At 50.5% G+C, this 26547-nt stretch overlaps 1 protein-coding gene across 3 annotated transcripts in view; it reads right to left on the bottom strand.

The window, feature by feature from the left end:
* PDE4B (phosphodiesterase 4B) overlaps positions 1 to 26547 on the bottom strand; it is a 172813-nt gene that overhangs the window by 54097 nt on the left and 92169 nt on the right. For all 3 annotated transcript variants that reach the window (XM_088169610.1, XM_088169611.1, XM_088169612.1), the window contains 4 exons: positions 8325 to 8519; positions 6666 to 6702; positions 6508 to 6578; positions 1709 to 1758 (listed from right to left, as the gene is read on the bottom strand). In XM_088169610.1, the coding sequence (XP_088025736.1) occupies positions 1709 to 1758; positions 6508 to 6578; positions 6666 to 6702; positions 8325 to 8519 (353 nt within the window). The remainder of the gene's footprint in view (positions 1 to 1708; positions 1759 to 6507; positions 6579 to 6665; positions 6703 to 8324; positions 8520 to 26547) is intronic.

A 26547-nucleotide genomic window follows, 5' to 3' on the forward strand; every position in this document is an offset into this window, starting at 1 on the left:
ATTTCCAAAGCAGAAGCCGTCAAGAGGGAAAAAAAAAAGGTGCAAACACTGAAAAAATTCCTTAAAAGTCTCTGTTCTTGCTGAATTAAATGGAAACTTCCTTAGAAAGTCAAGGGCTGTGATTGTTTTCTGCTGCCTGGAAAGGAATTCAGTGTGACAGTGGCCGTGAAGAGGCAGAGGAAGGCAACGACCTGAATTTAACCAAGAACCCCAGGATTTTCTACCAATAATGCCAATATTGGCTGGCTTTATGTAGGAAATCACACAATTTCCTATTAATCTCAAAAATGCATCTCTGCCTTACCTACAAAATGTCACAATTTACTGAAGCTGCAACGATCTAACTCACTTTTTAAAATTTGATTGGAAGATTTCATCTAAAAGCAGTTAAGATTCGTGCTTAAAAACCTATTTACTTGAGGGGCCACAAATCCAACCTTTACAAGGTAACACAAAACCCACTCTATAGTTCTGTGTGTCACACACTTCATTCCTAAAGGAATTTTCATGTATTCCCAGCATTAGAAGCTCGGATCAGCTAAAAATTCTCAAGTGTCCCACAGCTCACTTTGGAAATAGTGTAAAAAAATATCCCCAAAGTGTTAAAAAGTTGCGAGCAATTTTTTTCCATGGAAAGTGTTAAGTAAATGAACCTAGAATTCCTGGAAGGGCATTCTCTCCTCGTTATTAGATTGTCTAACTTACATCAACAGATCTATGGAAAGCTTAGGAAATTTTCCATTTTTTTTTTTTTTTCACACAGGCACAAATTCAAAGCCTCGCTAGACCCAGCTTTAAATCAGGTGATGAGCTGCATTCCTGCTGGCTGTGACAGAAAGAGAAGGAGTTTAAGATTGTGTTGTCCAGTTTTGTTTTTGCACCAGAGGTTTCCATCTCCCATTAAGAAGTTTGGAGGAACCTCATCTGGAAGTGTCCAGGACTCTGTGTGTGTCCCCTGAGAATAAATAACACAGCAGGAGAGGAAATGATAGCTATCCACGCTGTGAAAATGAAGCTTTATTAGTCCCTCCAAGCATGTAATTATTGGAAAGGCTGAGATTAAACCTTACAAATGGGCACTGCTCCAAATCTTATCTCCTTTTCTCTGGAGCAACCTTTGAATTAGTGTAAGTAGGGCCAGCTCTGATCCTGAGCAGGGTTCTACAGACCCTCAGCTTGACTAAACCCAGCTGTCAAAGCAAATAAGCCTGTCCTAAGTAATCAGCTCCTGCTGCTCATCCTGCTCCTTCCCCGTGCCTGAGCAGCCCTGACAGTGCTGCCCACCCCACCTTGCCCTGGCACCCCCTTCCCAGCAGGAAGCCAAGGAAATCTCACCCAGGAAAGGTTTGAGTACACAGATCACATGGAAACAAACTGAAATAAACAGGATAAAAAAAAGAGCCAGCTGTGTCTGAGCCTGTTCGAGGCTCGTAGGCTGGGGCTTGTCCAGGCCTGTGTTTGCAGGGACTCACAAGAACAGCAGCCACTGTGGCCATGACTATCAAACCAAAATCATGTTCATCTCCTGTGCTAATACACCAGCAGAAACCCCAAACCAAACGATTAAAATAACAATATTTGGAGCCTGATAGTTCTCTCCTATGGGTCCTGCCCCAGGGAGGGGGCAGAGAAGCAGCTGTGAGCAGAACTGGGCAGTATTTGTTGTGTGCATTTGGCCTGGCAGCCCATCCCCAAATCCCACACCTACCTTGCAGGTTCACTCTGGAGACAGGTGGCTGACTCGTGGCTGGAGATCTCCTAAGAGGGATAAAGAATTCTCTGTCAGGAGGTGGGATTTTATCTTTCCAAACCCTCAGTTAAAAAATCCTTTTCCATTCTCCCAAAAAAACCCCAAACACTTGACAAAGATTTGTCGGACAGTATTGACAGATCAGTTAGGAAAAGCCAGAGATGGCTGCTCCCTGCCTGTTCCACGAGCTGGAAACGAGGAGAAATGTGCCACCATCCCAATGCTGCTTTTTGCAGCTTTGTGCTCAAAATATGCCTGAAGGCAGCAAAGGCCAGGCTCTGGTGGCTCCCCCACAGTCAAGGCTTTTTCCCAAAAAGATTTTCCCTACAGAGGCTGGAGTGGGCCCTGAAGTGATGTCAAACTGCTGCAAGGCCGTGCCACAGGTAAGGTCAGAAATGTGCCTTTAAACCCTCCAGGTAACACTGGAATTGCTCCTGAAGCCAGGAAGAGGATGCTGCAGTCACTATTGTTTAGCTCTGAAACAGCTGAAGGACACTTCTGGGACTCTGAGCAGCAATTTCAGCAGCAATTTGGATTTTGGAGGAGCCAAAAGCTATTTGAAAAAAAAGTTAGTTCAAGTCAAGCCAACAGGGTCTGACTGGAAAAAGGTGCAGATTCACTCCAAATGTCAGCACAGCTCCCTGTGAGACTTGCCAAACAAAATTGTTCATTTTTCAAGCTGAAACCATCACCAGAGACTTGTTTTTTAAAGGAGTTAAAAAGAGTTGACACCAAAATCAAGACACTTCAGTTTAGATTGACTGCAGTACTTCAGGCTGACCAAAAATGAAACTTTGGGCTTCTGCTTCCCTAAGAAGTTTCGGATCCATTTTAACTGAAGCCAGATTTCCCCACACTCTCCCTTCGCCAACCTCCTTCCTAACCCCAAATTTCGGAGTCAGCCACTGAACTGCACATCCATTATTCGCCAGCTCTGCTTTGAAGCTCGAATCAAAGCAGGCAGAGCGGCTCAATTGTGCTGTGATTGTAGCTCCGGGGGCTCCTTCAGAAGTGCTCCGGGAAGGCCTCGCTGCCCAGGTGAGGTCGGGAGCGCAATTCCAGCCCCGCTCCCAGCCCTCCGACCCGCCGGGCTCCCGGCTGGAGCCTCCCTGCCATCCACAGGCTGTTCTGGCAGGATGTGCAGCACCCGGGCTCTCCGGAGGGTTCAGCACAGGGCACACACGTTGGGTGCTCCGTTCCCTCCAAATGTGCCCCGACCTGCCTCTGCTGAGCCTTTGAAAAGCCAAATCTTGAAATCTCTAAAAAACAGAAACTCCCCGAGACAGGGACACCACGCCACGGCTGCAGCACTGCCAGAACGGAGGGATCCAAGCTGCAGGGATCTCCAAACCCCTGATCTGCACAGACATGCCTTTGGGGGGGGTGGTGGGGAGGGATGAGCCGCTCTTCCCTACGGTATTCCCCGCTCCAGAGCCGGCACCGCTCCCGCCATCCTCAGATCCGTGTGCCCATCCTGTTTTGCGGGACTGGAGACGGGAGTTTTGACAGCACTGTCCTTTCTCTGCGCTCCGCTGCCCGCTCCTTCCCTCCTGCCGCAGGGTATTACACGGAGCAGGCTCCGGATGCTTCCCGACCGCGTCCTGGGCTGCGATTGCCAAACTCCGGCACTCCAAAGCCATTAATCACCCTCTCCTCTTTTCCAATCAGGAAACTGCCTCAAGAACCCTGACGTTAAAGTCCAAAAAATATGACTGCCAGTTGTTTTTTTTTCCTCCAGGCCTTAACATTCATATTTTCCAGCAAATATGTGGGACAGCATCCTCTTTTTTGCCTTGCTCGGGCCACGAGGGGTGGAGGAGGAAAAAAGAGAGAAGAGGAGGGGTTAAAGAAAAGCTGAGATTCTCATGATCCTCAAAGCAGAAGTTTAAGTAAAATATCACATATAATGAGACAGATGATAAAATCATGAGCTGGCAGCATGGCTGCAACCCAGCAGAGCTCTTTAGAAACTGCAGGAAGCTCCACAGCACCTGGAAGCACATTCTGCCATGGACTGGGATGTTTGGCATGGGATGGTTTAAAAATTTAATGACTTTTACTTTGGCTGGGCAAACAACTTTATACCTCAATCAAATCTGGGAATGTTTTCCAAAGGACACTGTAAGATGCCTGTGTGTCCCACAGGTTACACCCTCACTTCCTTCCGGCCCTGTCCAATTTCAGATTCCTCATTAGGAGCTGCCAAAATGCCCGAGCTTTCCAAAAAAACAAAGCTTAAAAAAAAAGGGGGGAATATTTAAGCCATCTGGTTTTTTATTAACCTCCATCTTGGAATGCAGCAGTTCCTTCCCATCAAAATTTGCCAGCGGGAATCAACAGGAGGAAAAACCTCACGGCTGCATAAAATGCTGGGCTTTATGTAAAATAAAGATTGCGAGCTCGTGGTGGGCACCAGGTGATGCCACTCACACCTGGGGCGGAGAGAGCCCGTGGTGTCCCACTGGGGACATCCCTGCACCTCATCCTTCCCTTCTGGAGCCAGAGGCAGCGAGCAGCTCCCAGGGTGGGATCAGTGGGATGGGTGGGTGCACACCAGGCCTCGCCAGGAATGAATGATGTTGGTTGGAGGCTGAACAGCTCTCCTGGGGCCAAGCAGGCCAGAGGATGACGATGAGTGGCTCAGTATAAATAGCCAAGGGGAAACGGTGGTTCCGGACAAAGGAGTAAAAAGGAGTTTGTTTGGTTTCTCCCGTTCAGCAGGTAGAAAAAACAACATCCTCCTCCTGAGTGCATCACCTTCCTCATTCAGAGCAATCAGTGTCAGAGGAAGTGATGTGGGATTCAGCCCTCTCGGAGCTGAGCTCCAGGATGCTGCTGCTGCTGCTGGGAAATCCTTGTTGTCCCCAGAGCCCCGAGTTTGGGGTGCTCCCCTCGACATCTGCCCTTGGGTAATGAACAACTCCTGTGAGATTGGATCAGTTGGGTAGAGCCTGGTGCTGATGACACCAAGTTTGGGGTTGATCCCTCTATGGGCCAGTTAAAAGCTGGACTTGATTCTGCTGGATCCCTTCCAACTCGGACAATTCTGGGATTATAACTGCTCTGTGAAGCAGTGGTGGAAACGCAGGGCAGGACCGTGGAACAGAGATGATGCCTCCGCTCCGAGCTGGGCACGTATGGAATGCCTGGGATAGCCAAGGTGGCAACGTGATGAAGAGCATGGAATTGTTTCGGTTGACAGAGACCTCTGAGATCACCAAGTCCAACCCAGCACTGCCAGGGCCACCACTGACCCATGTTCCCAAGTGCCACATCCACAGGACTTCTAAATCCCTCCAGGAGTGGGGACTCCACTGCCCTGGGCAGCTGTGCCAGGGCTGGACAATTCTTTCTCTGAATAAACTCTTCCTGATATCCAAACAAACCACCTCTGGTCTGGGGCTGTTCCCTCTCCTCCTGTCCCTGTTCCCAGATTCCAAATCCCCCCGGCTGTCCCCTCCTGTCAGGGAGTTGTGCAGAGCCACAAGGCCCCCCCTGAGCCTCCTTTTCTCCAGGCTGAGCCCCCCCAGCTCCCTCAGGGATTCTCCAGCCCCTTCCCAGCTCCCTCAGCCTCTCCTGGGGCTCCAGACCCTTCCCCAAATCTGTTTCCTTCTCACTCTCCAACCCCTCAACGTTTTTTTCTGTGGTGTGGGGCCCCAAACTGCCCCCATGATAAATGGTGGACATTGCACAAGATGAAACACATTGCTTGCTCCTCAGGGAGGATCCTGAGGGGATGAGGGGATGAAGGGACAAGGGGATGAAGAGATGAGGGAATGAGGACGAGAATATGAGGGGATGAGGGGACAAGAGGGTGACGGTACGAGAGGATGAGGGGATGAGGGGACGGACGCCATGAGGGATGAGAGGATGAACGAATGAGAGGGTGAATGATGAGGGGACGGACACCATGAGGGGACGGATGCCATGAGGGGATGAGGGGATGAACGAATGAGGGGATGAATGATGAGGGGACGGATGCCGTGAGGGGATGAGGGGAAGAACGAATGAGGGGATGAACGAATGAGAGGATGAACGAATGAGGGGATGAATGATGACGGGACGGACGCTGTGAGGGGACGGACACCATGAGGGGATGGACGCCGTGAGGGGACGAGCGGATGAAAGGATGAGGGGATGGACGCCGTGAGGGGATGAGCGGATGAGGGGATGAATGATGACGGGACAGACGCTGTGAGGGGACGGACGCCGTGAGAGGATGAGCGGATGAAAGGATGACGGGACGGATGGCGTGAGGGGATGAGGGTATGAACGAATGAGCGGATGAAAGGATGAGGGGACGGACGGCATGAGGGGATGAGCGGATGAAAGGATGAGGGGACAGACGCCGTGAGGGGACAGACGCCGTGAGGGGGCGGACGCCGTGAGGGGATGAGGGGACAGACACCATGAGGGGACGGACGCCGTGAGGGGACAGATGCCGTGAGGGGACGGACGCCGTGAGGGGATGAGGGGACAGACACCATGAGGGGACGGACGCCGCGAGGGGACAGATGCCGTGAGGGGACGGACGCCGTGAGGGGACGGACGCCGTGAGGGGACAGATGCCGTGAGGGGACGGACGCCGTGAGGGGACGGACGCCGTGAGGGGAGGGCCGACGGCGCCCCCTGGCGTGGCGCGCAAACCGCAGCGGAGCCGTGAGGCCATGGCGGAGCCTGAGGCACCGCGGCCGCCGCTCCCCCGGCCCCTGCCGGCTCCTCTTGGGTACCAAAGCAGCTTAAAAAGCCAGGCTTACTTGTTGGAGGTGCCGTGTAAATTGGTGAGGAGCGTGAAGTTGTTCCTCACGCTTCTTAGGCTGGCCAGCACCTGAGGGAGACAAAACCGCAGGCGTCACCTTCTCCGCTTTAATGCATGAAAAAAACTACTTTAGAGGCCAATATGCCACCGACTCACCTGGGCGAAAGGTGTGACAATCAGGTCGTCGCCATGCCTAAGGAAAAATGGAGAAAATGCTTAATTTCTGTACAAGTTTACCTTCAAACAGAACGAAATTCACCTCGGGGAATGAGCGTTTTCCCGTGGGGGTTTTCCTCACGAACGAACCCACGCAGCATTTAGTTAACACCACACAAAAACTCGTTCCTGATGGAAAGGTCACCGTGTATATCCAAAACAACTGGCTGGAGCGAGCGTTCGGGCTGGGAACACCAGGCAATAAAAGCCAGGAAATTCAAAAGTTAAGGCTCACGCTTGCACCGTGGTGGAAAAAAACCAACCGTAGTGGTGCGGGGAAAGGTCACCTTTGAATTTCCTGGCTTTTGTTGATCTCTGTCGCAGTCTTTAATCTTGTTCAGACGCCGGGTTTTGTCCGGCTGTTTTCATCATGGAAGATTTGAGCAGAAGTTATGAGCAAAATACATCATTGCCAGCAATAAGAGGGAATTTTTTTTTTTCTTTTTGGTGGTATTAGATATGGTACTTGTATGGAAAATTCTGTGTGATTTACCTAACTGAGAGATGGCAGGGTATAGAATTATTGAGAGGTTTGGGTTGGGAGGGAGCTGAAAGCCCATCCTTGCCATGGGCAGAGACATTTTCCAGTATCCCAGGTGGATCCAAACCCATCCAACCTGGCTTTGGACACTGCCAGGGATCCAGGGGCAGCCACAGCTGCTCTGGGCACCCTCCCAGCCAGGAATTCCTTCCCAAAAATCCCATCTGTCCCTCTGGAGAGCTGTCCACCAATGCTGGACCTCTCCAAATTGGAATTCTCCCCTCTGTGCTGCCACAGAGGTCATCCCCTCCTCCTCACTCGGGTATCAGCGCTATTAAGTGTAAATTTAATTAAAATTGTCTCCACACTGATAGAGACTCTCTCCCAAGTGCTAACAGAGCGTCGATGCCCATGGTGGATGGACACAGCCATGAATTTGGGGGAAATTATGGGATTCCCCCACCCCAGCACACTGCTGGGAATTATTACAACCCACCGTTTACACCAAACACTATTTGCATAATTTGAAGTATTTCCTTCAATAAATATTTACTCAGTTTTAACTCACAGCAGGGATATTTTCTCGCAGAGTTCTCGTGGATCTGGCTAATATTCAGATTTCCATTCCGTGACAAAACTTTCGCAACAGTTCAACTTTGTTTAACGAGCACTTTTTTTAAAATAGTTTAATGGCCACTTTAAAATGTGCCTTTCACAATAAAGGGCTGGGAATCCAGGACACTCTGTGTGTATTGATCCTCTCGAGCTCAGCCATCTGTCTCAGCTCATTTTCCACTCAGTTCTAGGGAACAGCCCTCAAAACAGGATGGGGAACAGCAATCTTGAAACTAAAAGTACAGCACAACTCTGCTATTCCAGGATAGGGCTTTGAAAGCTCTTCTGCTAATTCTGGGAAAAAACGGGACTATTTGAAGGATGGCATGGGAATATTTGGAGGATGGCATGGGAATATTTGAAGGATGGGAGAGGATGTTGGATCAGCACCTCTTTTGTGCATTCCAGCTATGAAATGTGCCCGTACCAGCCATAAGCTCATCCTAACAGAGCTCTGAGGATTAGCACAGAAAGGGAGTGTAAAACACTGAATTGATGCTTACTGTTCACTGGGCAGGGAGGAGTTCCTGGACATGGTCTTTGGTGAGAGGTCATAGTCGCTGTCGGATCTGTACAGGAAGGACTCCCGGCGCTGGCTGTGGCCCGGGAATGTCGTGTGCAGGACGAGTCCCGACGAGGAGCTGGCCTGGGGGTCCAGCGGGCTGCGCCCCGGGGACGGGCCGTTCTCCACATCGAAGCTGTGAACGACACACGGACCGCGGGTCACACTCTGCCACAAGAGGGCTTGCAGGACATGTGGCACCGCAGCGAGCTCGCCCTGTGTCACCTTTATCCCATTTATCCCATTTATCCCCGAGGCTCCTGTCCTCACTGCCTCTGCTCACGCTTCCTTCTCGCAGCTCAGCACGCAGAAGGCAGGGCTGGATTAGGGATGATGGAGAATCCATCCCTGGGAGGGTGGGGAGGCCCTGGAATAGAATTTCCAGAGCAGCTGAAGCTGCCCCTGGATCCCTGGCAGTGTCCAAGGCCAGGCTGGATGGGGCTTGGAGCAACCTGGGATAGTGGAAGGTGTCCCTGCCATGGCAGGGGAGGAATGAGATGGACTTTAAGGTCCCTCCCAGTCCAAACCATTCCAGGATTCCATGATTCTAAACACCCCACTCCACCCTCCAAGGCCTTTTGCACAAGCCCTGGGGTTCAATTTGCCAAACCTCACTCCAAGTCCAACGAGCACAACAAGGGACTAAAGACACCACAATGTGACAACACTCTCCAGCCCAGCCCTGTCCCCATCTGCTCTGGAGCCAAACCTTTGAAATCCTGCAAGATTTGCGAGCACCTGGCAGCTCTGGGAGCTGGATGCCCAAACCATGTTTTAGCCATTCAAGGTATCAGTTCAGTGACTTTTTAACAGCTGTGCTGTGAAATGAAGGGCTCTTTAAAAACTAAAAAAAAAAGCAGTAAACTTTTTGTCACCTTTTCCATTTTACACCCACTTTCTTGTGGTTTCATAACTTGGCTGCTACAACCCGTGGCTGAAGTCACCCTGGCCACTCTAGCAAGTGACACCCCTCGTAAAGGCTGAAAATGAGCAGGTTGGCCTCCTCTGCCTGGGCATTCTGGCCTGATAGAAACACCAGATGTGTGACCACGGCCCAGAAAGCCAAGTGAGGTATGGCCACGCTCAGGAGGAGTTTCCTTGCCTTTGAGAGGTTTTGTCTCCTTGCAGTAGGAGCTGAGTGCTTGATCCACGCTGGATGTTGTCCCACCAGGACACCAGGCTCTGGTCCCTGCCATGCCATTCTCACTCCCTCCACTCCTTAATCCAGAAGATTCCCAGAGCACTGGGAATCCAGAAGATTTCCTGAGTGGCAGGGAAGACCCCAGCTCTCCCTCCTCTCTACAGAGAGAGCTTTAACTGTGGCAGGAAGAGCACATAAAACATTAATACCTAAACTTGCCTGAATCCTTCAAATTTTCCAGATTTCTACATCACTGGGACGAGCTGGACACATTGAGGCTGCCTTGGTGAGAAGCCTGGCACAGCCAGTGCCCAGCTGGGAATACTGTGGCTGCTCCAGGTCCTGCTGCCCACTTCCTGTGTTCCCTGTTCCAGCACCTGGAATGCTGCCCTATGGATCACGTGGTTAATCCAACTGAAAAGTCCTTTTATTCTTTTCCTCAAGTTCAACGTGCAGCCACGCCAGCGCTCCTCAGGCTCTTTTTCCTCGGCCTTGATCCAGCACTCAGCCACCCATGTGCTCAGCTAGGAGTTAACAGAAAATTCCCCAAAAAGTGACTGATCCCAGAGTATGGAGTTACCTCTGCCAGGAGTGAACGGGCACTCCCAGAGGTGCAGCCTGTGAGCAAGATCCTCAAAACGCAGGAATAACTCTGCAGTCACTGCTTTTTAATAGTTACAAGAACTGGAATATGGGAAAATATTCCCCTTGGGTGATCCAACATTAGGAAAATATGACCTGAGATACACAGAGCAAGAGTTTAACCTTGTGTTCGTCACCAGTTCCTCCTGGTTTGCACAATACCCACCTGATGCCAAAAATATTCCACAAACAAACATTTGCTGGAATTGGTAAGAACTGCAATGGGATTGTAAAGTTGCCCTCCTGGAGCTGAATTTCCCACTATTTTTTTTTCTATTGGAAGTTAACTGCTGAGCTCTGCTGGAAAAACTTCATCACTGTGTTCAGAACACTGCACAGACTGTGAGGGTCCTCTCCAAAGTTTGCACACCCCATAGGCTGTGTCCAAGTGGAAAAAAAGCTGCATTTGCCTACTTAAAAATAAGGATGGCAGAGTACAAAGCACAAAAAAAACCCAAAAATTCCTTTCCAGTTTATCCTTAAGTAACAGCACTCACAGCGAGACACCCCATTTGTGATATAAATTGTGTTATCTAAACACATGGGTCAGAAATTTGATATCTAAGGTCCCTATAAATCCTATATATCCTTCAGAAATCCCTGTCTCCATAGGAGCTCTCTCTAGGACATGTGGGAGCTGCCAGCATTCCCTGCCTGCCTCCAGCCTGTGTTATCAGATCTATTTTCCAACATTTCCCAGTGCTGGACACTCTCAGCAGTGACCAGAGGCCACCAAAGGATTCTAGGGAATCAAATAGGCTCCAGAGGAGGGAAGGTGACAACAGCACCACGAGAGCTGCCCATTCTGGTGGAGTCCCCATTCCTGGAGGGATTTAGAGCCATGTCAATGTGACCTGGGGACATGGTCAGTGATGGAGTCCCCATTCCTGGAGGGATTTAGAGCCATGTCAATGTGACCTGGGGACATGGTCAGTGGTGAGAATGGATGGGTTTGATCATCCTGGAGATGTTTCCAAGCAATTCCACCACCCGTGTGGGATGGGCCTCAGCCTGTCCTGTCTCTCAGCAGGGCAGAGCTGAGAAGGAAGGTGGCTTTTCCCTGGGCTCCTCTCCAGGCTCCACACGCCAGTTCTCTGGGATGGAGGAACGGGGGAGGCAGAGGGGGAGCAGGGGCTGCACAGCACGAGCCGGGGCAGCTGCAGCTCCATCCCTTCATCCCTCTGCATCCCGAAAGGATCCAGATCTCAGGGAAGAGAGAAGGAAGGAGACAGCAGGTGGCAGGAGTTAGCTGCGAGCGGGCAGCGGCCCTGGACCTGGCAAAGCTGTGCCTGAGCCACGGTAACGAACAGACAACGGCGAGCCAGGAGAAATCACTGTAAAACACGGCGAGGCTTCGTGAGTCACCCTGCAAACAAAGAGAATTCATAACACAACCCCCAAGTGCTCAAATGCTGCAGTGGTACTGTAACAGCTCCGCGATCACACAATCTCCTGAGCTGGAAGGACTCACAGGGGCATGGATCCAACATTCCCACCCTGGGCATCCCTGTCCAAACGCTCCTGGAGCTGCTCTGGCAGCCTCGGGGCCGGGGACCATTCCCTGGGGATCTGGGCAGTGCCCAGCACCCTCTGGGGGAAAAACCTTCCCCAAAATCCAGCCTGAGCCTCCCCTGGCACAGCTCCAGCCGTTCCCTGGGATCCTGTTCCTGTCAGAGAGAATAAATTGGTGCTGTCCCTCCCCTGCCCCTCGGTGAGTCTCGCCTCAGTCTCCTCCAGCAAGCCAAGTGCCCTCAGCCGTTCCTCATATTTCCACTCCAGACCCTTCACCAGCTTCAGGAACCCATGTCCCTGGATCAGCATTGCCCACCAGCAGTCTTGGAATGTGGCAAAATTTGGCAAAAAGATTGAGAACCAGGAATGGACCATGATTGGGATATAATTCAGAGTCATTGGAGCAGTCCTTGCCAGTCAAGTGGTTCCCATGAGAGCTGCACAGCCCCACAGTTTGCTCTGGAGTATGAAACACAAACACATTTCAGCCCAGCAGACCAGGCAGGCTCGGGGATTTTTGTTTATGTTCGGAATTTACATTTTTCCCGAGGATGACAGCACTGACTCTCCAAGAAGGTTCACCATCTGCTTTGCCTTCCCAGAGTCACTCCTGAGGACATTATTCCCCATCTCCTAACTATAGAACCACCTTTGTATCATCAAACATTTCCAAAATATTTCCAGAGGTTTGGGCGGACTTTGTTAATTATATAGCTCCTTTCTGAGATTCGTGAATCTCACCCAGACATCCCTCAGGATTCTTAAAACCATTAAAAAGGAAAAATGCTGTTCCTTCCACTGCCTGGCTGCTCTCTAACGCTGTGCACCTGTTCCCCATTATCTGAGCAGCTTGCTGTTTTTCCTAAATAATCTTCCATGTGGAAAGGGCTGTACTTGAAACCATCAGCACTTAATGGCCCAGGATGGGACACACGGAGCTGAGCACAGCCCTGGCAAGGGCACAGGGCTCCTGGGGTGACAGCTCCCAGCTCCACAGGCATTACTGACCTTCCCCTCCCGACCTTCTCCCACTTAGGGAAAGAACCGTTGCTCCTAGGAACCTCTGAAAAGTTCAAATCCCTCTCCTGGGTTTGTCCCTCATGTGGCTCCTGACTTTTTCATCCCCAGTGAGGCTCCACCTGCAGAGCTGCCCCAGCCCTGGGGCCCAACACCAGGAGGAGCTGGAGCTGCTGGAGAGACTCCAGAGGAATCCATGGAGCTGCTGCAGGGCTGGAGCCCCTCTGGAGCCAGGCTGGGAGAGCTGGGGGTGCTCACCTGGAGAGGAGAAGGATCCAGGGAGAGCTCAGAGCCCCTGGCAGGGCCTGAAGGGGCTTCAGGAGAGCTGGGGAGGGACTGGGGACAAGGCAGGCAGGGACAGCACACAGGGAATGGCTGTGAGCTGAAAGAAGATGGATTTAGATGGGATATTGGGGAGGAATTCCTGGCTGGGCTGGAATTCCCAGATTTGCTGTGGCTGTCCCTGGATCCCTGGCAGTGCCCAAGGCCAGGCTGGAGCAGCCTGGGACAGTGGAAGGTGTCCCTGCCATGGCAGGGGGTGGGATGGGATGATTTTTAAGGTCCCATCGAAGCCAAACTGGTCTGTGGCTCCATGACCCCGCAATCTCCAGGGCTCAATGTCCCCACACCAAGCCAGCAGCCCCTGCAGCCCCTGCCAGCGCTGTCACAGCTGCCTGGCACAGGAACCCGGCAGCACTGACTGAAGTGTTTGTAACAGAAGCTGTCAGCTGCTGCTAAACACATCATTAAGCCTCTGCACGTATCCAAAAGCAAAAATATGTGTTTACTTGACTTTGTATTCTTGGAATAAAGAAGTTCAAGGCCAGGTCGGACAAGGCTTGGAGCAAAGTGGGCTGGTGGGAGGTGTCCCTTGGCAGGGGGTGGCACTGGATCATCTTTAAGGTCCCTTTCAATCCAAACCATTCTGTGACTTCAATTCACTCTCAGTTTCTGTTCTCCTGCTCGATGGGTACAACAGAGGCAGAATAACCAGAGCCCCTGCCCTGCTCACACCCAGAGCCCAAAACAGACCCCAGAGCTGCTGCTGCTCCCTCTGCAACCCAAATTCATCTTCAGCAGAGCCCCGAGACAAAAATGAGTCTCCAGAGCCCTCCCAGCTCTCAGAACCCATCCAGCAGCACCCTGGGGAGGCTCCTGGCTTGCACTGCAAATGTCAGGGATTGTATCCAGCACTGTGCTGGGTTGGAGCAGCCACCAGGAGATGGTTGGAAAAGTACAGCAGGAGGTAAAAATGAGTTTGGATTCTCTCTATGCATGAAGGCTTCCAAAAAACGTAATCCTTTTCATGTTTACTACAGATAAGCAGCTTGACATTATCCTGTAACAAGTGTACATCATGGGGTTGTTTTAAGTCCCCCAGAGAAGGAATCCTGTGCTAAAATCCAGTTGTTATTTTTCCAAATGCACATCCTGGGCTATTTTATCCTCTTCCAATGGTTCTCTGCCATTAATCTCTGGAAAACGCAAGGCACAGTTAAACAAAGCAGACACCCCACCTCTATTTTTACTTCCAAGACATATGGATGTGAGCATCATCATTCCCAACACAGGCAGCAATGCCATTTCCTAAGGGCTTTTTCCTCCTGAAAATATTCCAGCCAACAACTGATGGAGCAGTTGCTTCCCTTCCTACCCAGCTAAGGCATCACAAGGCATGAGTGGCACAGGGTGCCCAGAGAAGCTGTGGCTTCACCTGGCAGTGTCCAAGGCCAGGCTTGGAGCAGCCTGGGATAGTGGAAGGTGTCCCTGCCCATGCCCAAGAGGAGTTTGAAGGTTCCTCCCAATCCAGAATATCCTGGCATTCTGTGCTGCTGCTCCCTGTGCAGCTCTGCTCACCCTCCAGGTGTTCCTGCCCAGCACCCTCCACCCACCCACAGCTCAGCAGCACCAAACCCCAGCCCGAGCTCTGCTTCTGCTGCATGGATGAGCCCAGCTGAGTCTCCCCAGGGGGAAAATTGTCACTTTTCCCTGCTGGGAAGGGCTGGAATGGCTCGTGGCCAGTGGCTCAGGTGGCACAGGGACACACAGGGACAGCACACACGGGATTTTGGCAGCACCTGCTGTGTGCCACGCTGCTGTCCCATGGCACAGATGTTTCCATTCGAGCCACAGGGCAGTGTTTACCCCAGCCTGGCCTGGCTGTTCTGCTCTGTTCAGTGTCACTTCGGTTTTTCCAGCTTTCCCAGCTCCAGCCAAGCCCTGCAGCATTTCTCTGACTGTCTCTCCCAATCCACAGCACACGGAACATGGCTCATGTGAACAGGGACACTGGTGTCTTCTGGTGGGGCTCCAGGACACCTTCCATCCCTTCTGCCTCTGGACAAGCCTTGATCCCTGCCCAGAACCAGCACGGGGGGATAATTCCACTCAGCAAGTGGGGACACAGGGTGCAGCCCTGCCTTTTCCCCACTGGGATATTACTGGCAACAGAAGAGGAATTCCAGTCCTATATTCCATCTTTTATTGATGCATCTTCGAGCATCTCCTACCCCCCCTTAAGTGCAATGTGCACTTAACTCCCTTCCACAGCACTGATGGCAAAGCCAAGCCTTCAGCAGGGGTCTCCAGGGTCCCACCCACAAATGACTTCCAGCACACAGGAAAGCATTCCCGGACCCACATCAGGAGGCTGCTGGCCAGAGCCAGGCTTTATTCCACCTTGCCCTTAAACACAGGATCCTGGCATGACTCCAGAGGCAATTCTGCCTTTTCAAGCAGGGGGGAAGCTCTGAGCTGCTTTTTTCCATCCAGCCCCACTTCACAGAGCTCCTCTCGTCTGCTGTCAGCCACACTGGAGACAGGAACAAAGTGACAACCGTGGTGACAACTTACAGACACCACAGAGTTTCCATTTCACCTGAGCTGAGCAGGCAGCCTTTGAGGTGGAATATTTACACATTTCCTGCACTAATGTTTTAAATTCCCCCCAGCCCTTCCACGGTATCCAAAAGTCCAGCAATGGGTGAGTGGAAAGCTGCTGTGCTTGGAAATGCATCCAGCCTTTCCATTTGATTCATGGAATAATTATTTGACCTGGTTTTTTGGATTTATCTCCATAATTGGGATCCGTGGAGCCTGTCAGTAAAAAGACAGCAAAATGTCCTAAGATGGTATTCAGATCATTAAATCCTTTGGAGACTCGGCCTTTAACAATAATTAATCCAGCTGGGTACATTTCAGCAAAATTTTCCTTGCTTCACATCTCTCAGATGCCTGCACTCTCCATCTTTGCTATCCATGGAAAGGACACTGATAGCAAATGTCAGAGCCCAGGATGTGACTCCAAGGACAATCTTCTTTAGAGTTCTCATTGATCATTTCAGGGCCAGCAGAAGCTCAGGGCAAAAGTTGCCTCACCCAAATCACGAGCGTCTGCAACCTGCTGCTGCTTGAGGGGCAAATATGGGAGATGGAAGATCCTGGCCCTTGGCACAAAGTGTTTGCTGTGTCTGAGGGGATCACAGGGATGGCTGGGAATGGCACAGAGGGGTGTCCCCTGGGCCAGAGGCCACCAAAGGAAACGGGATCTTTGTGCTAAAGGACAAGGCTGGTGTAAAAACAAGAGGGGATGAAACGGACGGGAATAAAGTGAGGTTGGAAATCAGAGGGAAATCTGTGCCTCGAGAGCAGGCAGAGCACTGAACAGCTTTGCCGTGGGAGGGATGGGGGTAAACACCAACCTCATGTTATTCCTGGTGGGATTAATAGTGAAACTCATGAAACATTGCTCCAGGGAGATCCTAAAGGGACTCCAGGAGAGCTGGAGAGGGACTGGGGACAAGGAACAACAGGACCAGGGGAATGGCTTCCCAGTGCCAAAGGTTAGATGGGAGACTGGGAAGGAATTCCCAGTTCCCTGCGAGGGGAAGAGGCACTGGAATAGAATTCCCAGGGCAGCTGTGGCTGCCCCTGGAGTGCCCAAGGCCAGGCTGGACATTGGGGTTTGGAGCAGCCTGGGACAGTGGGAGGTGTCCCTGCCATGGCAGGAACGAGATGAGCTTTAAGATCCCTTCCAGTGCAAACCATTCCATGATTCCACAATTCTGTGAAATGCCCAGCCAGAGAATACAGAGCCTGCCAGCCCAGACAGTTATTTCCATAAATTTGCATTTTTCCTAAGGCCAGTGAGGCAGAAGGGACCCCTCAGCAGGGACAGCTCTGCCTGCCCACATTGCCTCCCCTCCTCCTCCAGCTGCAAAACAAAACGGGGGGAAAAGAGGGTCAAGCTAAACCCCAGATTTAAATTTTCTGCCCTTAAATCACATGGTCTGCAATGAGCTTTAATCCTCAGGACAGCAAACTGGATTTAGCAGAAGGGAAAAGCTTCTCCAGCCTGGAGAGAAATCAGAGGTGGTGAGCAGCAAGAACAAAACCTTTTAAAGGAATGATTGTGAGGCCAAAAATCCAGGCAGGGCAAAAATCCTGCAGCACATTTCATGTGGTTTGTGCCAAATGGTGGGGTCAGGCAGCAAATCAAACCCTCTTGGGATGATTTTGCTGATGTGAAAACAGATAGAGCCCTGCTGGCACCCAAAATATCATTTAATAACACTGTTAATGTTCCCCAGACCTGCTCCAGGGCTCATTTTGATCTTCCTTAATTAATGATCCTTTAGAAGCTCTGTTTCATGTTGAAAATCACTTGCTGCAATCACTGTTTTGGAGTCACTTCCTTCAAACCATAAAGCTTTTCAAAAGAAATAAGAGATGTGGGGGCACTGAGCAAAATCAGCCCAAAAACTAAAATCTGAGACAAGCCATCAAGTCCAGGAGCATCAAACAACACAACAAAGCAGCCACAGCCACTTGGAAATTTGGAATAAATAGGAGCAGAGCACTTGGTATGATTAATTACTGCTTAATTACACAGAAGGTGAAGTTTGCAGTGTGAGTAAGCACAAATGTGTGGGCCTGGCACAAAAATCATTGTATCTGATTGCAATTAAAGCTGCATTCCTGAGCTAATAAGAACTGAGCCATCCTGGGTGTTTTAGGATATTGATAAAGGGTTTGACCTGAGCTAATGAAGAATGAGTTGGCACAGGGAATCGATGGCCAAAGTGGATCCATTTAAGAACATTGACTCACTGTGTGGAAACATTTGGTGTGTGCAGAGGAGGCACTGAGGGGTTACTGCCATGGGGAGGAAGAGATGTTTGAGTTCACTGCTGGAACACAGGAGAGAAAACATCTGAAATTAGTGAGAAACTGATAAAAATACCTGAAATTAGTGAGGATTTAGTGAAAACACCTGAAATTACTGAGAAGCTGATAAAAACACCTGAATTTAGTGAGGATTAAGTGAGAACACCTGAAATTAGTGAGGAGCTGACTAAAAACACCTGAAATTAGTGAGAAGCTGATAAAAATACCTGAATTTAGTGAGGATTTAGTGAAAACACCTGAAATTAGTGAGAAGCTGATCAAAACATCTGAAATTAGTGAGGATTTAGTGAGAAGCTGCTGGAATAGATGGTGCCAGACCTTTCAGTGGTGCCAAGGAGCAATGGCCATAAACTAAACCTGAGCATGGGGAAGAATTTCTCAACACTGAGGGTGGAATTGCTGCCCAGGGAGGTTCTGGAGATATCCCAAACCCACCTGGATGTGTCACAGCTCTGGGTGACTTTGCCTCCTGGAATCATCTCTTTTTTGTCCTTTTGGGGCCAACCTTGTGTTCTCAGGTCAGGAATTGTTTGTGGCACTTGTGTGGATGTTCCTGATCAGTGACAGCTTCTGGGAGCCATCAGCACCAGGGGCAGGGGTGAGAGACAAACCAGGGATTCTCCTGATATCCCTCAGCCAGAATCCAACGTGTCTATTAATACCCAGTGTCACCCAGGGCACAGAAATGTCACACAGATATCCAGGGCCTGCTGGTGACCATGTGAGGAGCAAACAAGATAAGGAAAGGGCAACAAAACCCTCGTGTCAGAGGCTGTTTGAGCACCCAGCCCAAAGCAGGTGGGTTTTGCCAAGGTGCTGCTGTGTTTGTGCAGGGCTCAGTGACAGGACTGAGGGGGAACAGAGTGTGCCAGCCTGGCCAGGACTCACCCTGCTCAGCTGAAAGGTTTCTTGCTGCTCACAACACGTTCCTGATGGTTTTTTGACTGTGTTCTGGCAAGGAATGTTCTCTGGGATTGAATCTCAACTCGTCAGTGCTGCTGCTTTGTGTGCTGTTAAATTCACAAAGCCAAATTCTGGCTTTTCTAACTTTGTACCTGCAGTGAGCAAAGGCAAAATGAACCCAAATCCTTCTTCATGAGGGGTGGAAGAGCCCAAAGAGGGATGGGGGGCTCCAGGTGCCTCTTTAAATGCTCTTTATTGTATCCAGCTGATACAGCAGTTTATTTATTATTTAAAATGCTGTTTATTGTATCCGGAGGATACAGCAGTTTATTTATTATTTAAAATGCTGTTTATTGTATTCAGATGATGCAGCAATTCACGGGTCATGGGTGACAAGAGCCCCAGCCCACCGGGATCAGCATCAGTTGTAGACTCGTCTGAAACCAACTCTAGTTCTGCTTACAATACATTAAATACTTTTCATTGCAGAGCATCTTAAAACATAACAACCAATCAATACTTTTACTATTACCTACAGCCTATCATAACTACTGACATTGCCATATTCACGTTATTACTTTCCAATCACAGAAGGTCAGTGTGTTACAATTTAAGCTAGAAGTTGTTTTTCAGTTTTCTTGCAGTGGAAAATGAAATTTTTTCTCTCCTTGCCACATTGGCTTTCTTGTTTGCCTGTGAAAATCTTTTTGCTTGGTAAAAACATCTTTTGTTTGAGGTGGATTTATCCTTTGCTCTGAGTCATAAAACCCCTTCCAACTCATTTTACCCTTTGGCTTCTTGGTTACCCAGCCAGACTGGCTCAGCAATTCTTCTATATCAAAACTTGCTCTCATTTCTATTCCTTCTTCACATTCTACATCCAAAGATCTTTCTGTTATACACACACATATCTGTGAGATTTTCTGTCAAATCTTTACCTTTTCCAACAGAGGGGGAAGCCAAAAGGCACAGAGAACATAACCCTGGACACAGTGGTGGCTCTTGTCCCCCTGTGCCTGTCCTGGCTGCGGGCAGCTCTGAAACCTGCAAACCTGAAAGCTTGGCTGCCTCCAAAACACCCCGAGCTGGCCTCACTCCTAAAGCACAGCACATCTGTGGAGCAGAGAACAGAAGCCAGGCCCTGATGAGTTTATAAAGGCTGGGGCTCCATCCCAGCAGAGCCTCCTGCACTTCTGCTTCCTCCCAGCAGCTCCACCATCATGTGAATGGATCCCTGCTACTCGAGCCCCTTCCCTGCTCAATGGAGCCATTGAAGCCCAGAATAGCTGGGCTGCCTGTGCTCACAAGAGGATGAGATTCTTGCTGCAGTCTAAGAAAGAAAAATCACTTAGCACAAATCAGCTCTTTTAAAACCACTGATTAAATAGATATTCACAAGACAGAGCACAATGGTTTGGATGGAGCCATTGCAACCCATTACACAGCTCCTCATTCATGCCCAGGAGAGCTTTTTCCTTTGCTTCTCTAATAACAGCAGAGAAAATGAAGCCACGGAAAAGATATTAAATTGCATAAAAATAGGTGAGTGGCAAATTTACAAACACGGAGAAGCAGAGAGAGAGACAGGATTTGGGGCTGGCAGTTCTGGCTGCCACTGTCCCCAACTGGGAGCCTGGAGCCCTGCAGCACCAGCCTGAGAAATTCCACCTCTCCTGAAGGGACAATGAATTCCAGAGTTTATTGAAGGGTTACATGAGGGGCTGGTTAATACCCAGAAACTCTCTAAAGATCCAAGGAGCTGCTGCAGGGCTGGAGCCCCTCTGGAGCCAGGCTGGGAGAGCTGGGGGTGCTCACCTGGAGAGGAGAAGGATCCAGGGAGAGCTCAGAGCCCCTGGCAGGGCCTGAAGGGGCTCCAGGAGAGCTGGGGAGGGACTGGGGACAAGGCAGGGAGGGACAGCACACAGGGAATGGATTCCCAGAGGACAGGGATGGATGGGATTTGGGCAGGAATTGCTCCCTGAGAGGCCCTGGAATGGAATTCCCAGATTTGCTGTGGCTGCCCCTGGATCCCAGGCAATGCTCAAGGCCTGGCTTGGATGGGTTTGGAGCAGCCTGGGACAGTGGAAGGTGTCCCTGCCATGGCACAGGGGGGACAGGATGAGCATTCCTGGATTCCATGATTCCATGGAAGGTTCCCCCTGCCTGTGGATCCCTGCAGCCCCATCCCCTCCCAGCCTGGATGAAGAAGTGACCTTTGTCAGCCTCACACAACCCTGCAGTGCTGCCAGCTCAGATCTCATGGAAGGTGACAATTTCTTAGAGCTTTGACAATTTTCTGTGTTTCCTCAGGAAAACACTTTTTTTTTTTTTTAATTTTTTTTCCCTTGCCAGAATCCACTTTTTAACACTTTTAATCTGAAATAAACCCATCATATTCCATCTGTCATCAGCTGGGCTTTCTTTCCTGGAGTTAAACTGGTCTGGGAGAGCAGCAGTGAGGGCACAGTTTAATGGAATAATTCTTACACTGCACAATTTGGATGCAGCAAAGCAAAAAGGGGGTCAGCTTGTTCTTCCAGCCTCCACTCCAAACAATTTAATGTCTTTATGGATGAAAAAATGTCGGCAGCCTTTTGTGATCTGAGGGAAACTGGGACATTCAGTGCAGCCCCACTTCAAACCTTCACTCACAGACCTCGATTCCTTCAGCCAATATTTATTCTCTGGATTTTCCAGAGAGTTCTTTCATGCACTTAAATGGAGAGACACAGACAGAGCATCTCCTTCAGTGCCACAGTAAATCTCTGTCCCCATGAGTGTCCCTAAGTGCCACCAGCTGGGATCCAGCTGCTCTCTCCAGTTCCAGTGTCCCCAGCCCCGGGAGCTCCATGGATTTATCCCGGTGGATAAATTGAGGATTTATCCAGCACCAGGATTGAGTTGGGATCACACAGAACCACAGAATCCCATCTGCTCCTCGCTCGGGGACACCAGGAAAGGTTTCTTCAGGAGAACAAGAAGATTTTGGTCACAAAAACCAGACTCAGCTCAAAGTGAGTCACACCCCAGCCTCTCTTTTCCCTGTCCCGCTTTGCAAGGCTCAGCTCAGCCTCCAAAGCCCGGAATTTTCCCTGGCTCAGCCTCGCCGTGATTTCATTCCCGATCCTTGTGATGTCACCCGGCTCCAACGCCCCCGGGGCTTTCGGGGACGTGCTGGGAATTCTCCTTTTAGCTGACACAGGGATGAGCTGCAAGAAATTCCTGCCTGCGCTTCCTCCGGCTGCCTCCAGGATCTTTCCCTGGGTTTTTTTGTTTGGTTTTTTTTTTCTTTCCGGTAAAGTTTGTTCAGGGCTCAGCCTGCCCTGTTCCCATCCTAATTCCACCCAGCCCAAAGCTCAGCCCAGGCCAAGGAATGTTCCAGGGGTTTCTGGAGCTGGGACACAGCTGGGCAGGGGACACTGGGAGAAGGGACTTGCAGAAGGAATGGTTCCCAAAAAAACAAGAGCAGGGATCAGGGACTCTGATGGGGAATGGGATGGCTCATTCCTAACCCAGCTGGGAAAATGGGAAAATTCCTTCATGGAAAGGTTTTCCAGCTGCCCAGGGCAGGGCTGAGTCCCCATTGCTGCAGGGATTTAAAATCCCTGTGGATGTGGCACTTGAGGACATGGGGTTGGAGTCGATGGTCTGAGAGGGCTTTTCCAACCTAAACCATTCCCTGATCTTGGGGAAAAAAAAGAAAAATGTAGTCTAATTTGAAAAAGCCAATAGGAGCTCGAATGATGCACCTGAGACAAACCCATTCCATCACTGCCTTCAGATTTTGAAATAATCTCTCTTTCCAAACTCATTGCTAAACCATCTTTAAACGTCTCTTCCTAAGGGAGGGAGAAAAATTGACCAGCAAAATCAAAACACAGCCTAGAATGAAGATTAAAGCCAAATTATCCACGATCAGTGTAAAAACAATAGACTTCCCTAAGATAACTGGACACTAAAATGTGATTTAGAGCTTTCCAAGAGCTCTGCCAGCTCACCCTCTGTGTGACTTTTGGAATACTCAGGCTGTGATGAGTTCACAGCACAGTTCTGAGATTATAAATCGAAGGTTGTGGTTTTTTTCTTTTTTATTGGGGATTAAAAATAAGAAACATTTATCCAACTCCTCAGCCAAGCACGAGTGGAGCACTTTGGTGAGGTTCAGCAGATCCCCAGTTCTCTGCTTTTATCTCTCCTGGATGCCAAGGAGCAGGATCCTGATTCCCAGAGGGCTGGACAGGGACACAGCAAGGTGGGAATGCAGCTCCAGAGCCCCGGGAGCATCCCCAGCTCCTGTTCCAGCAGCCTCAGAGAGGATTTCACACACATTTTCCTCTCTTTTTTTAGGAAAAATGTTTTGCCAATAATCTTCCTCTCAGTTCTGGGGATGTTTTTCCTGCCATGAGCACGGGGCAGTGCTGGGTGTTTATGGAAACAAGGACAAAAAAAATTCCCTAAAAACTCCTGGAGCTCCTCATCCCTGTCTGGGAAGAGCCAGCGTTTGGGAGGCACAAGGACAACTCCAACCCTTCTCCCACAGAACCAGCCGGGAATCCCACATGGAATTCCCCTCCTGCCACTTTCCAACACCAGATGATTTCATCCCAAACATTTGTTTATAAACTTCCAAACCAGGAAACGAGGAGAGAAACCAAAAAAAAAAAAAAAAAAAAAAAGGTGACGTTTGTGCAAACCCATCCCTGCTAAAGCCAAACAAACCCAAGAGAAACGAGGGAAGATCGAATCTCTCCCTTCTCCTCACATTAAGTCACTCCCAGGATTTCATTTGAAAATCCAGGAGTGTGCTGCGAAGATTTTGTAATTACAAACCAATAAGAGAAATCATCCAGGAGGAATAATTACATAATTCCTCGCTGAACCGGCTGCTCAGAAGAATTGAGAGCCTGGAAGAGCTGTAATAAATAGCTCCTCATCTCCTGGCTGCTGCTGCAGCTGATGAGTCACGGCTGTTCCCGGGATTCGATCCCAGAATAGTCGCAGTTTCTGTGTGTGCTGCATGGAAAATCAGCCAGCAGGGGCTGCCTGGGAAATGGAACAGCTCCGGGGGTCAGCTCTGAGCTGGCCGTGCCATCAAAACAAAAACCGGGCAATGTTTTATTGGAATGAGGGGAATTGGGAATATTTCACTGGAATTCAGGGAATGGGGGGGATTTGTTGCCATCTCAAAGGATTGGCACGGGTTCAAGTGACCCCAGGGGGGGTTCAGGGAATGATTCCCCATCCCACACTTCTGGTCCTGGCAGCAGAGGAGAGTCCTCCTGCAGTAAAACCATCGAGAGAGAGAAAAAAAGTCACGGAATCAGGAAAATAGAAAGGAACAGCTCCAGGGATGGGATACAGGGAGATAAAAGGAAAAGACTGTCAGGGCTGGGAGAGCTGGGAATGCCCAGCCTGGAGAGGAGAAGGATCCAGGGAAAGCTCAGAGCCCCTGGCAGGGCCTGGAGGGGCTCCAGGAGAGCTGGGGAGGGACTGGGGACAAGGCAGGGAGGGACAGGACAGGGAATGGATTCCCAGAGGACAGGGATGGATGGGATACTGGGAAGAAATTCCTGACTGGGAATGTGGGGAGGCCCTGGAATAGAATTCCCAGATTTGCTGTGGCTGCCCCTGGATCCCTGGCAGTGCCCAAGGCCAGGCTGGGACACTCTGGGACAGTGGGAGGTGTCCCTGCCCGGGGTGTCCCTCCAGCAGGGGTGGAATTAAGGGATTTTTAAAGTCCCTTCCAACCCAAACCAGTTTGGGATTCTATGATAATGCACAAGGAGAGGGGGGTTTTTATTCATCCAAAATGGAAAGTTTGGATGTTCCCAGTGTTCTTTCCAGTGAGTGTGTTGGAAGGTGAAGGCTGCACTTGGAGATGAAAGAACAGAACCTGCCTGGAAATGAGGTGGTGAAGTCAGAGGGGGAAAGGCCTCTCTTAGCCCTGTCATTCTGTCAGTCTCCCCCACTTGGGGATCTGTCCTACAATTCCCAAAGAATCCTGATATTCCCTGAGAGTGACAAACACACTTTGGTGTGCCACAGAAGGCCAGAGAACACATGCAGGTAGCTAATAGCTAATTACACAGGTATAGAGATATTAATTGCATTATGGAATCCCAGAATGATTTGGGTTGGGAGGGGCCTTAAAAATCATCCCATTCCACCCCCTGCCATGGCAGGGACATTTCCACTGTCCCACTGGGGACACTGCCTGGGACACTGCCAGGGATCCAGGGGAAGCCACAGAAAATCTGGGAATTCCAGCCCAGCCAGGAATTCCTCCCCAATATCCCATCTAAATCCATCTTCTTTCAGCTCACAGCCATCCCCTGTGTGCTGTCCCTCCCTGCCTTGTCCCCAGTCCCTCCCCAGCTCTCCTGGAGCCCCTTCAGGCCCTGCCAGGGGCTCTCAGCTCTCCCTGGATCCTTCTCCTCTCCAGGTGAGCACCCCCAGCTCTCCCAGCCTGGCTCCAGAGGGGCTCCAGCCCTGCAGCAGCTCCATGGATTCCTCTGGAGTCTCTCCAGCAGCTCCAGCTCCTCCTGCTGCTGTTCCCCAGGGCTGGGGCAGCTCTGCAGGTGTGGCCTCACCTGAGGGGGCTCCTGCAGGTCCCCCCCAGTGCTCTCCAGGCTGCCTCGTGCTGGATCTGCCTCGTTTGCTGCTTCCAGCCTGGAGCTCCTGAGAGCTGCTCTGCCTTCCCAGGAAAGACGTCAGTGCTGCCCCAGATACCGAGGCTGCTGCTCCCAACGCTCCTTCCCAGACTTGCACTTCATTTCTCACGTTATTCCCAGCATTCCTGGCTTCATCCCCATCTCACCTTTCCCACTACCCACGTCCAGCCCTTCCCAGCTCCCTTTTCTCCAACACACAGCAAACCAAAGTGTTGGTTTATGTTTATTTAGCATTTCTCCAGCCTTTACACACCAGGAATCCTCCTCACCCCCCTGCAGATCTGAATCCCTGCTGGGTGATCCCAGGGATGCTCCTGGAGCTCCCTGTGGGATCCCAAGGATGTTCCTGGAGCTCCCTGTGGGATCCCAGGGACGTTCCTGGATCTCCCTGTCCCTGTGGGATCCCAGGGACGTTCCTGGATCTCCCTGTCCCTGTGGGATCCCAGGGATGTTCCTGGATCTCCCTGTCCCTGTGGGATCCCAGGGACGTTCCTGGATCTCCCTGTCCCTGTGGGATCCCAGGGATGCTCCTGGAGTTCCCTGTCCCTGTGGGATCCCAGGGATGCTCCTGGATCACCCACTCTCATCTCAGCTCCCAGCCCGAGCTCCCCTGTTGGGAGCCTCCACTTGAACACTCCAAGTTGTATTTTGTGCTCTCCTAAAATCCCAAAATATCCAGTGTGTCAAAGGCAGTTCCTGTCCCAATTCCCTGACTCCCAGCTCAATCCCACTGATCCCAGCTGCTGGTCCTGGCTCCTGCTGGGGATTCCCAGCGTGGCCCAAACCCCTGAAATCCAAACACTCCCAAACATCACAGAATCTGCTGCTTCCAACGGGGCAAATCTGCTTTTCCTGGCAGCTACCCATGGAAAAGTTTAATCCTGTGGGAGCAAAATCCCCCACCACTACCTGGGCATCTTTTCCAGCCATATTTGCTTTTCCAAGTCCTGTTTTTTCTGTATTCCTACCCAAAAAAATCATCAAATAATGCAATAATTCCATGGGTTTATATCATCAACCCATCATGTTTCATCCATGGCTCCTAAAAAGATTTCATGAAGGAATCCAGCCCTTTGGATTCATTCACTTCA

This window comes from Sturnus vulgaris, chromosome 9 (assembly GCF_052056855.1).
Source record: "Sturnus vulgaris isolate bStuVul1 chromosome 9, bStuVul1.hap1, whole genome shotgun sequence".
Taxonomy (NCBI): domain Eukaryota; kingdom Metazoa; phylum Chordata; class Aves; order Passeriformes; family Sturnidae; genus Sturnus; species Sturnus vulgaris.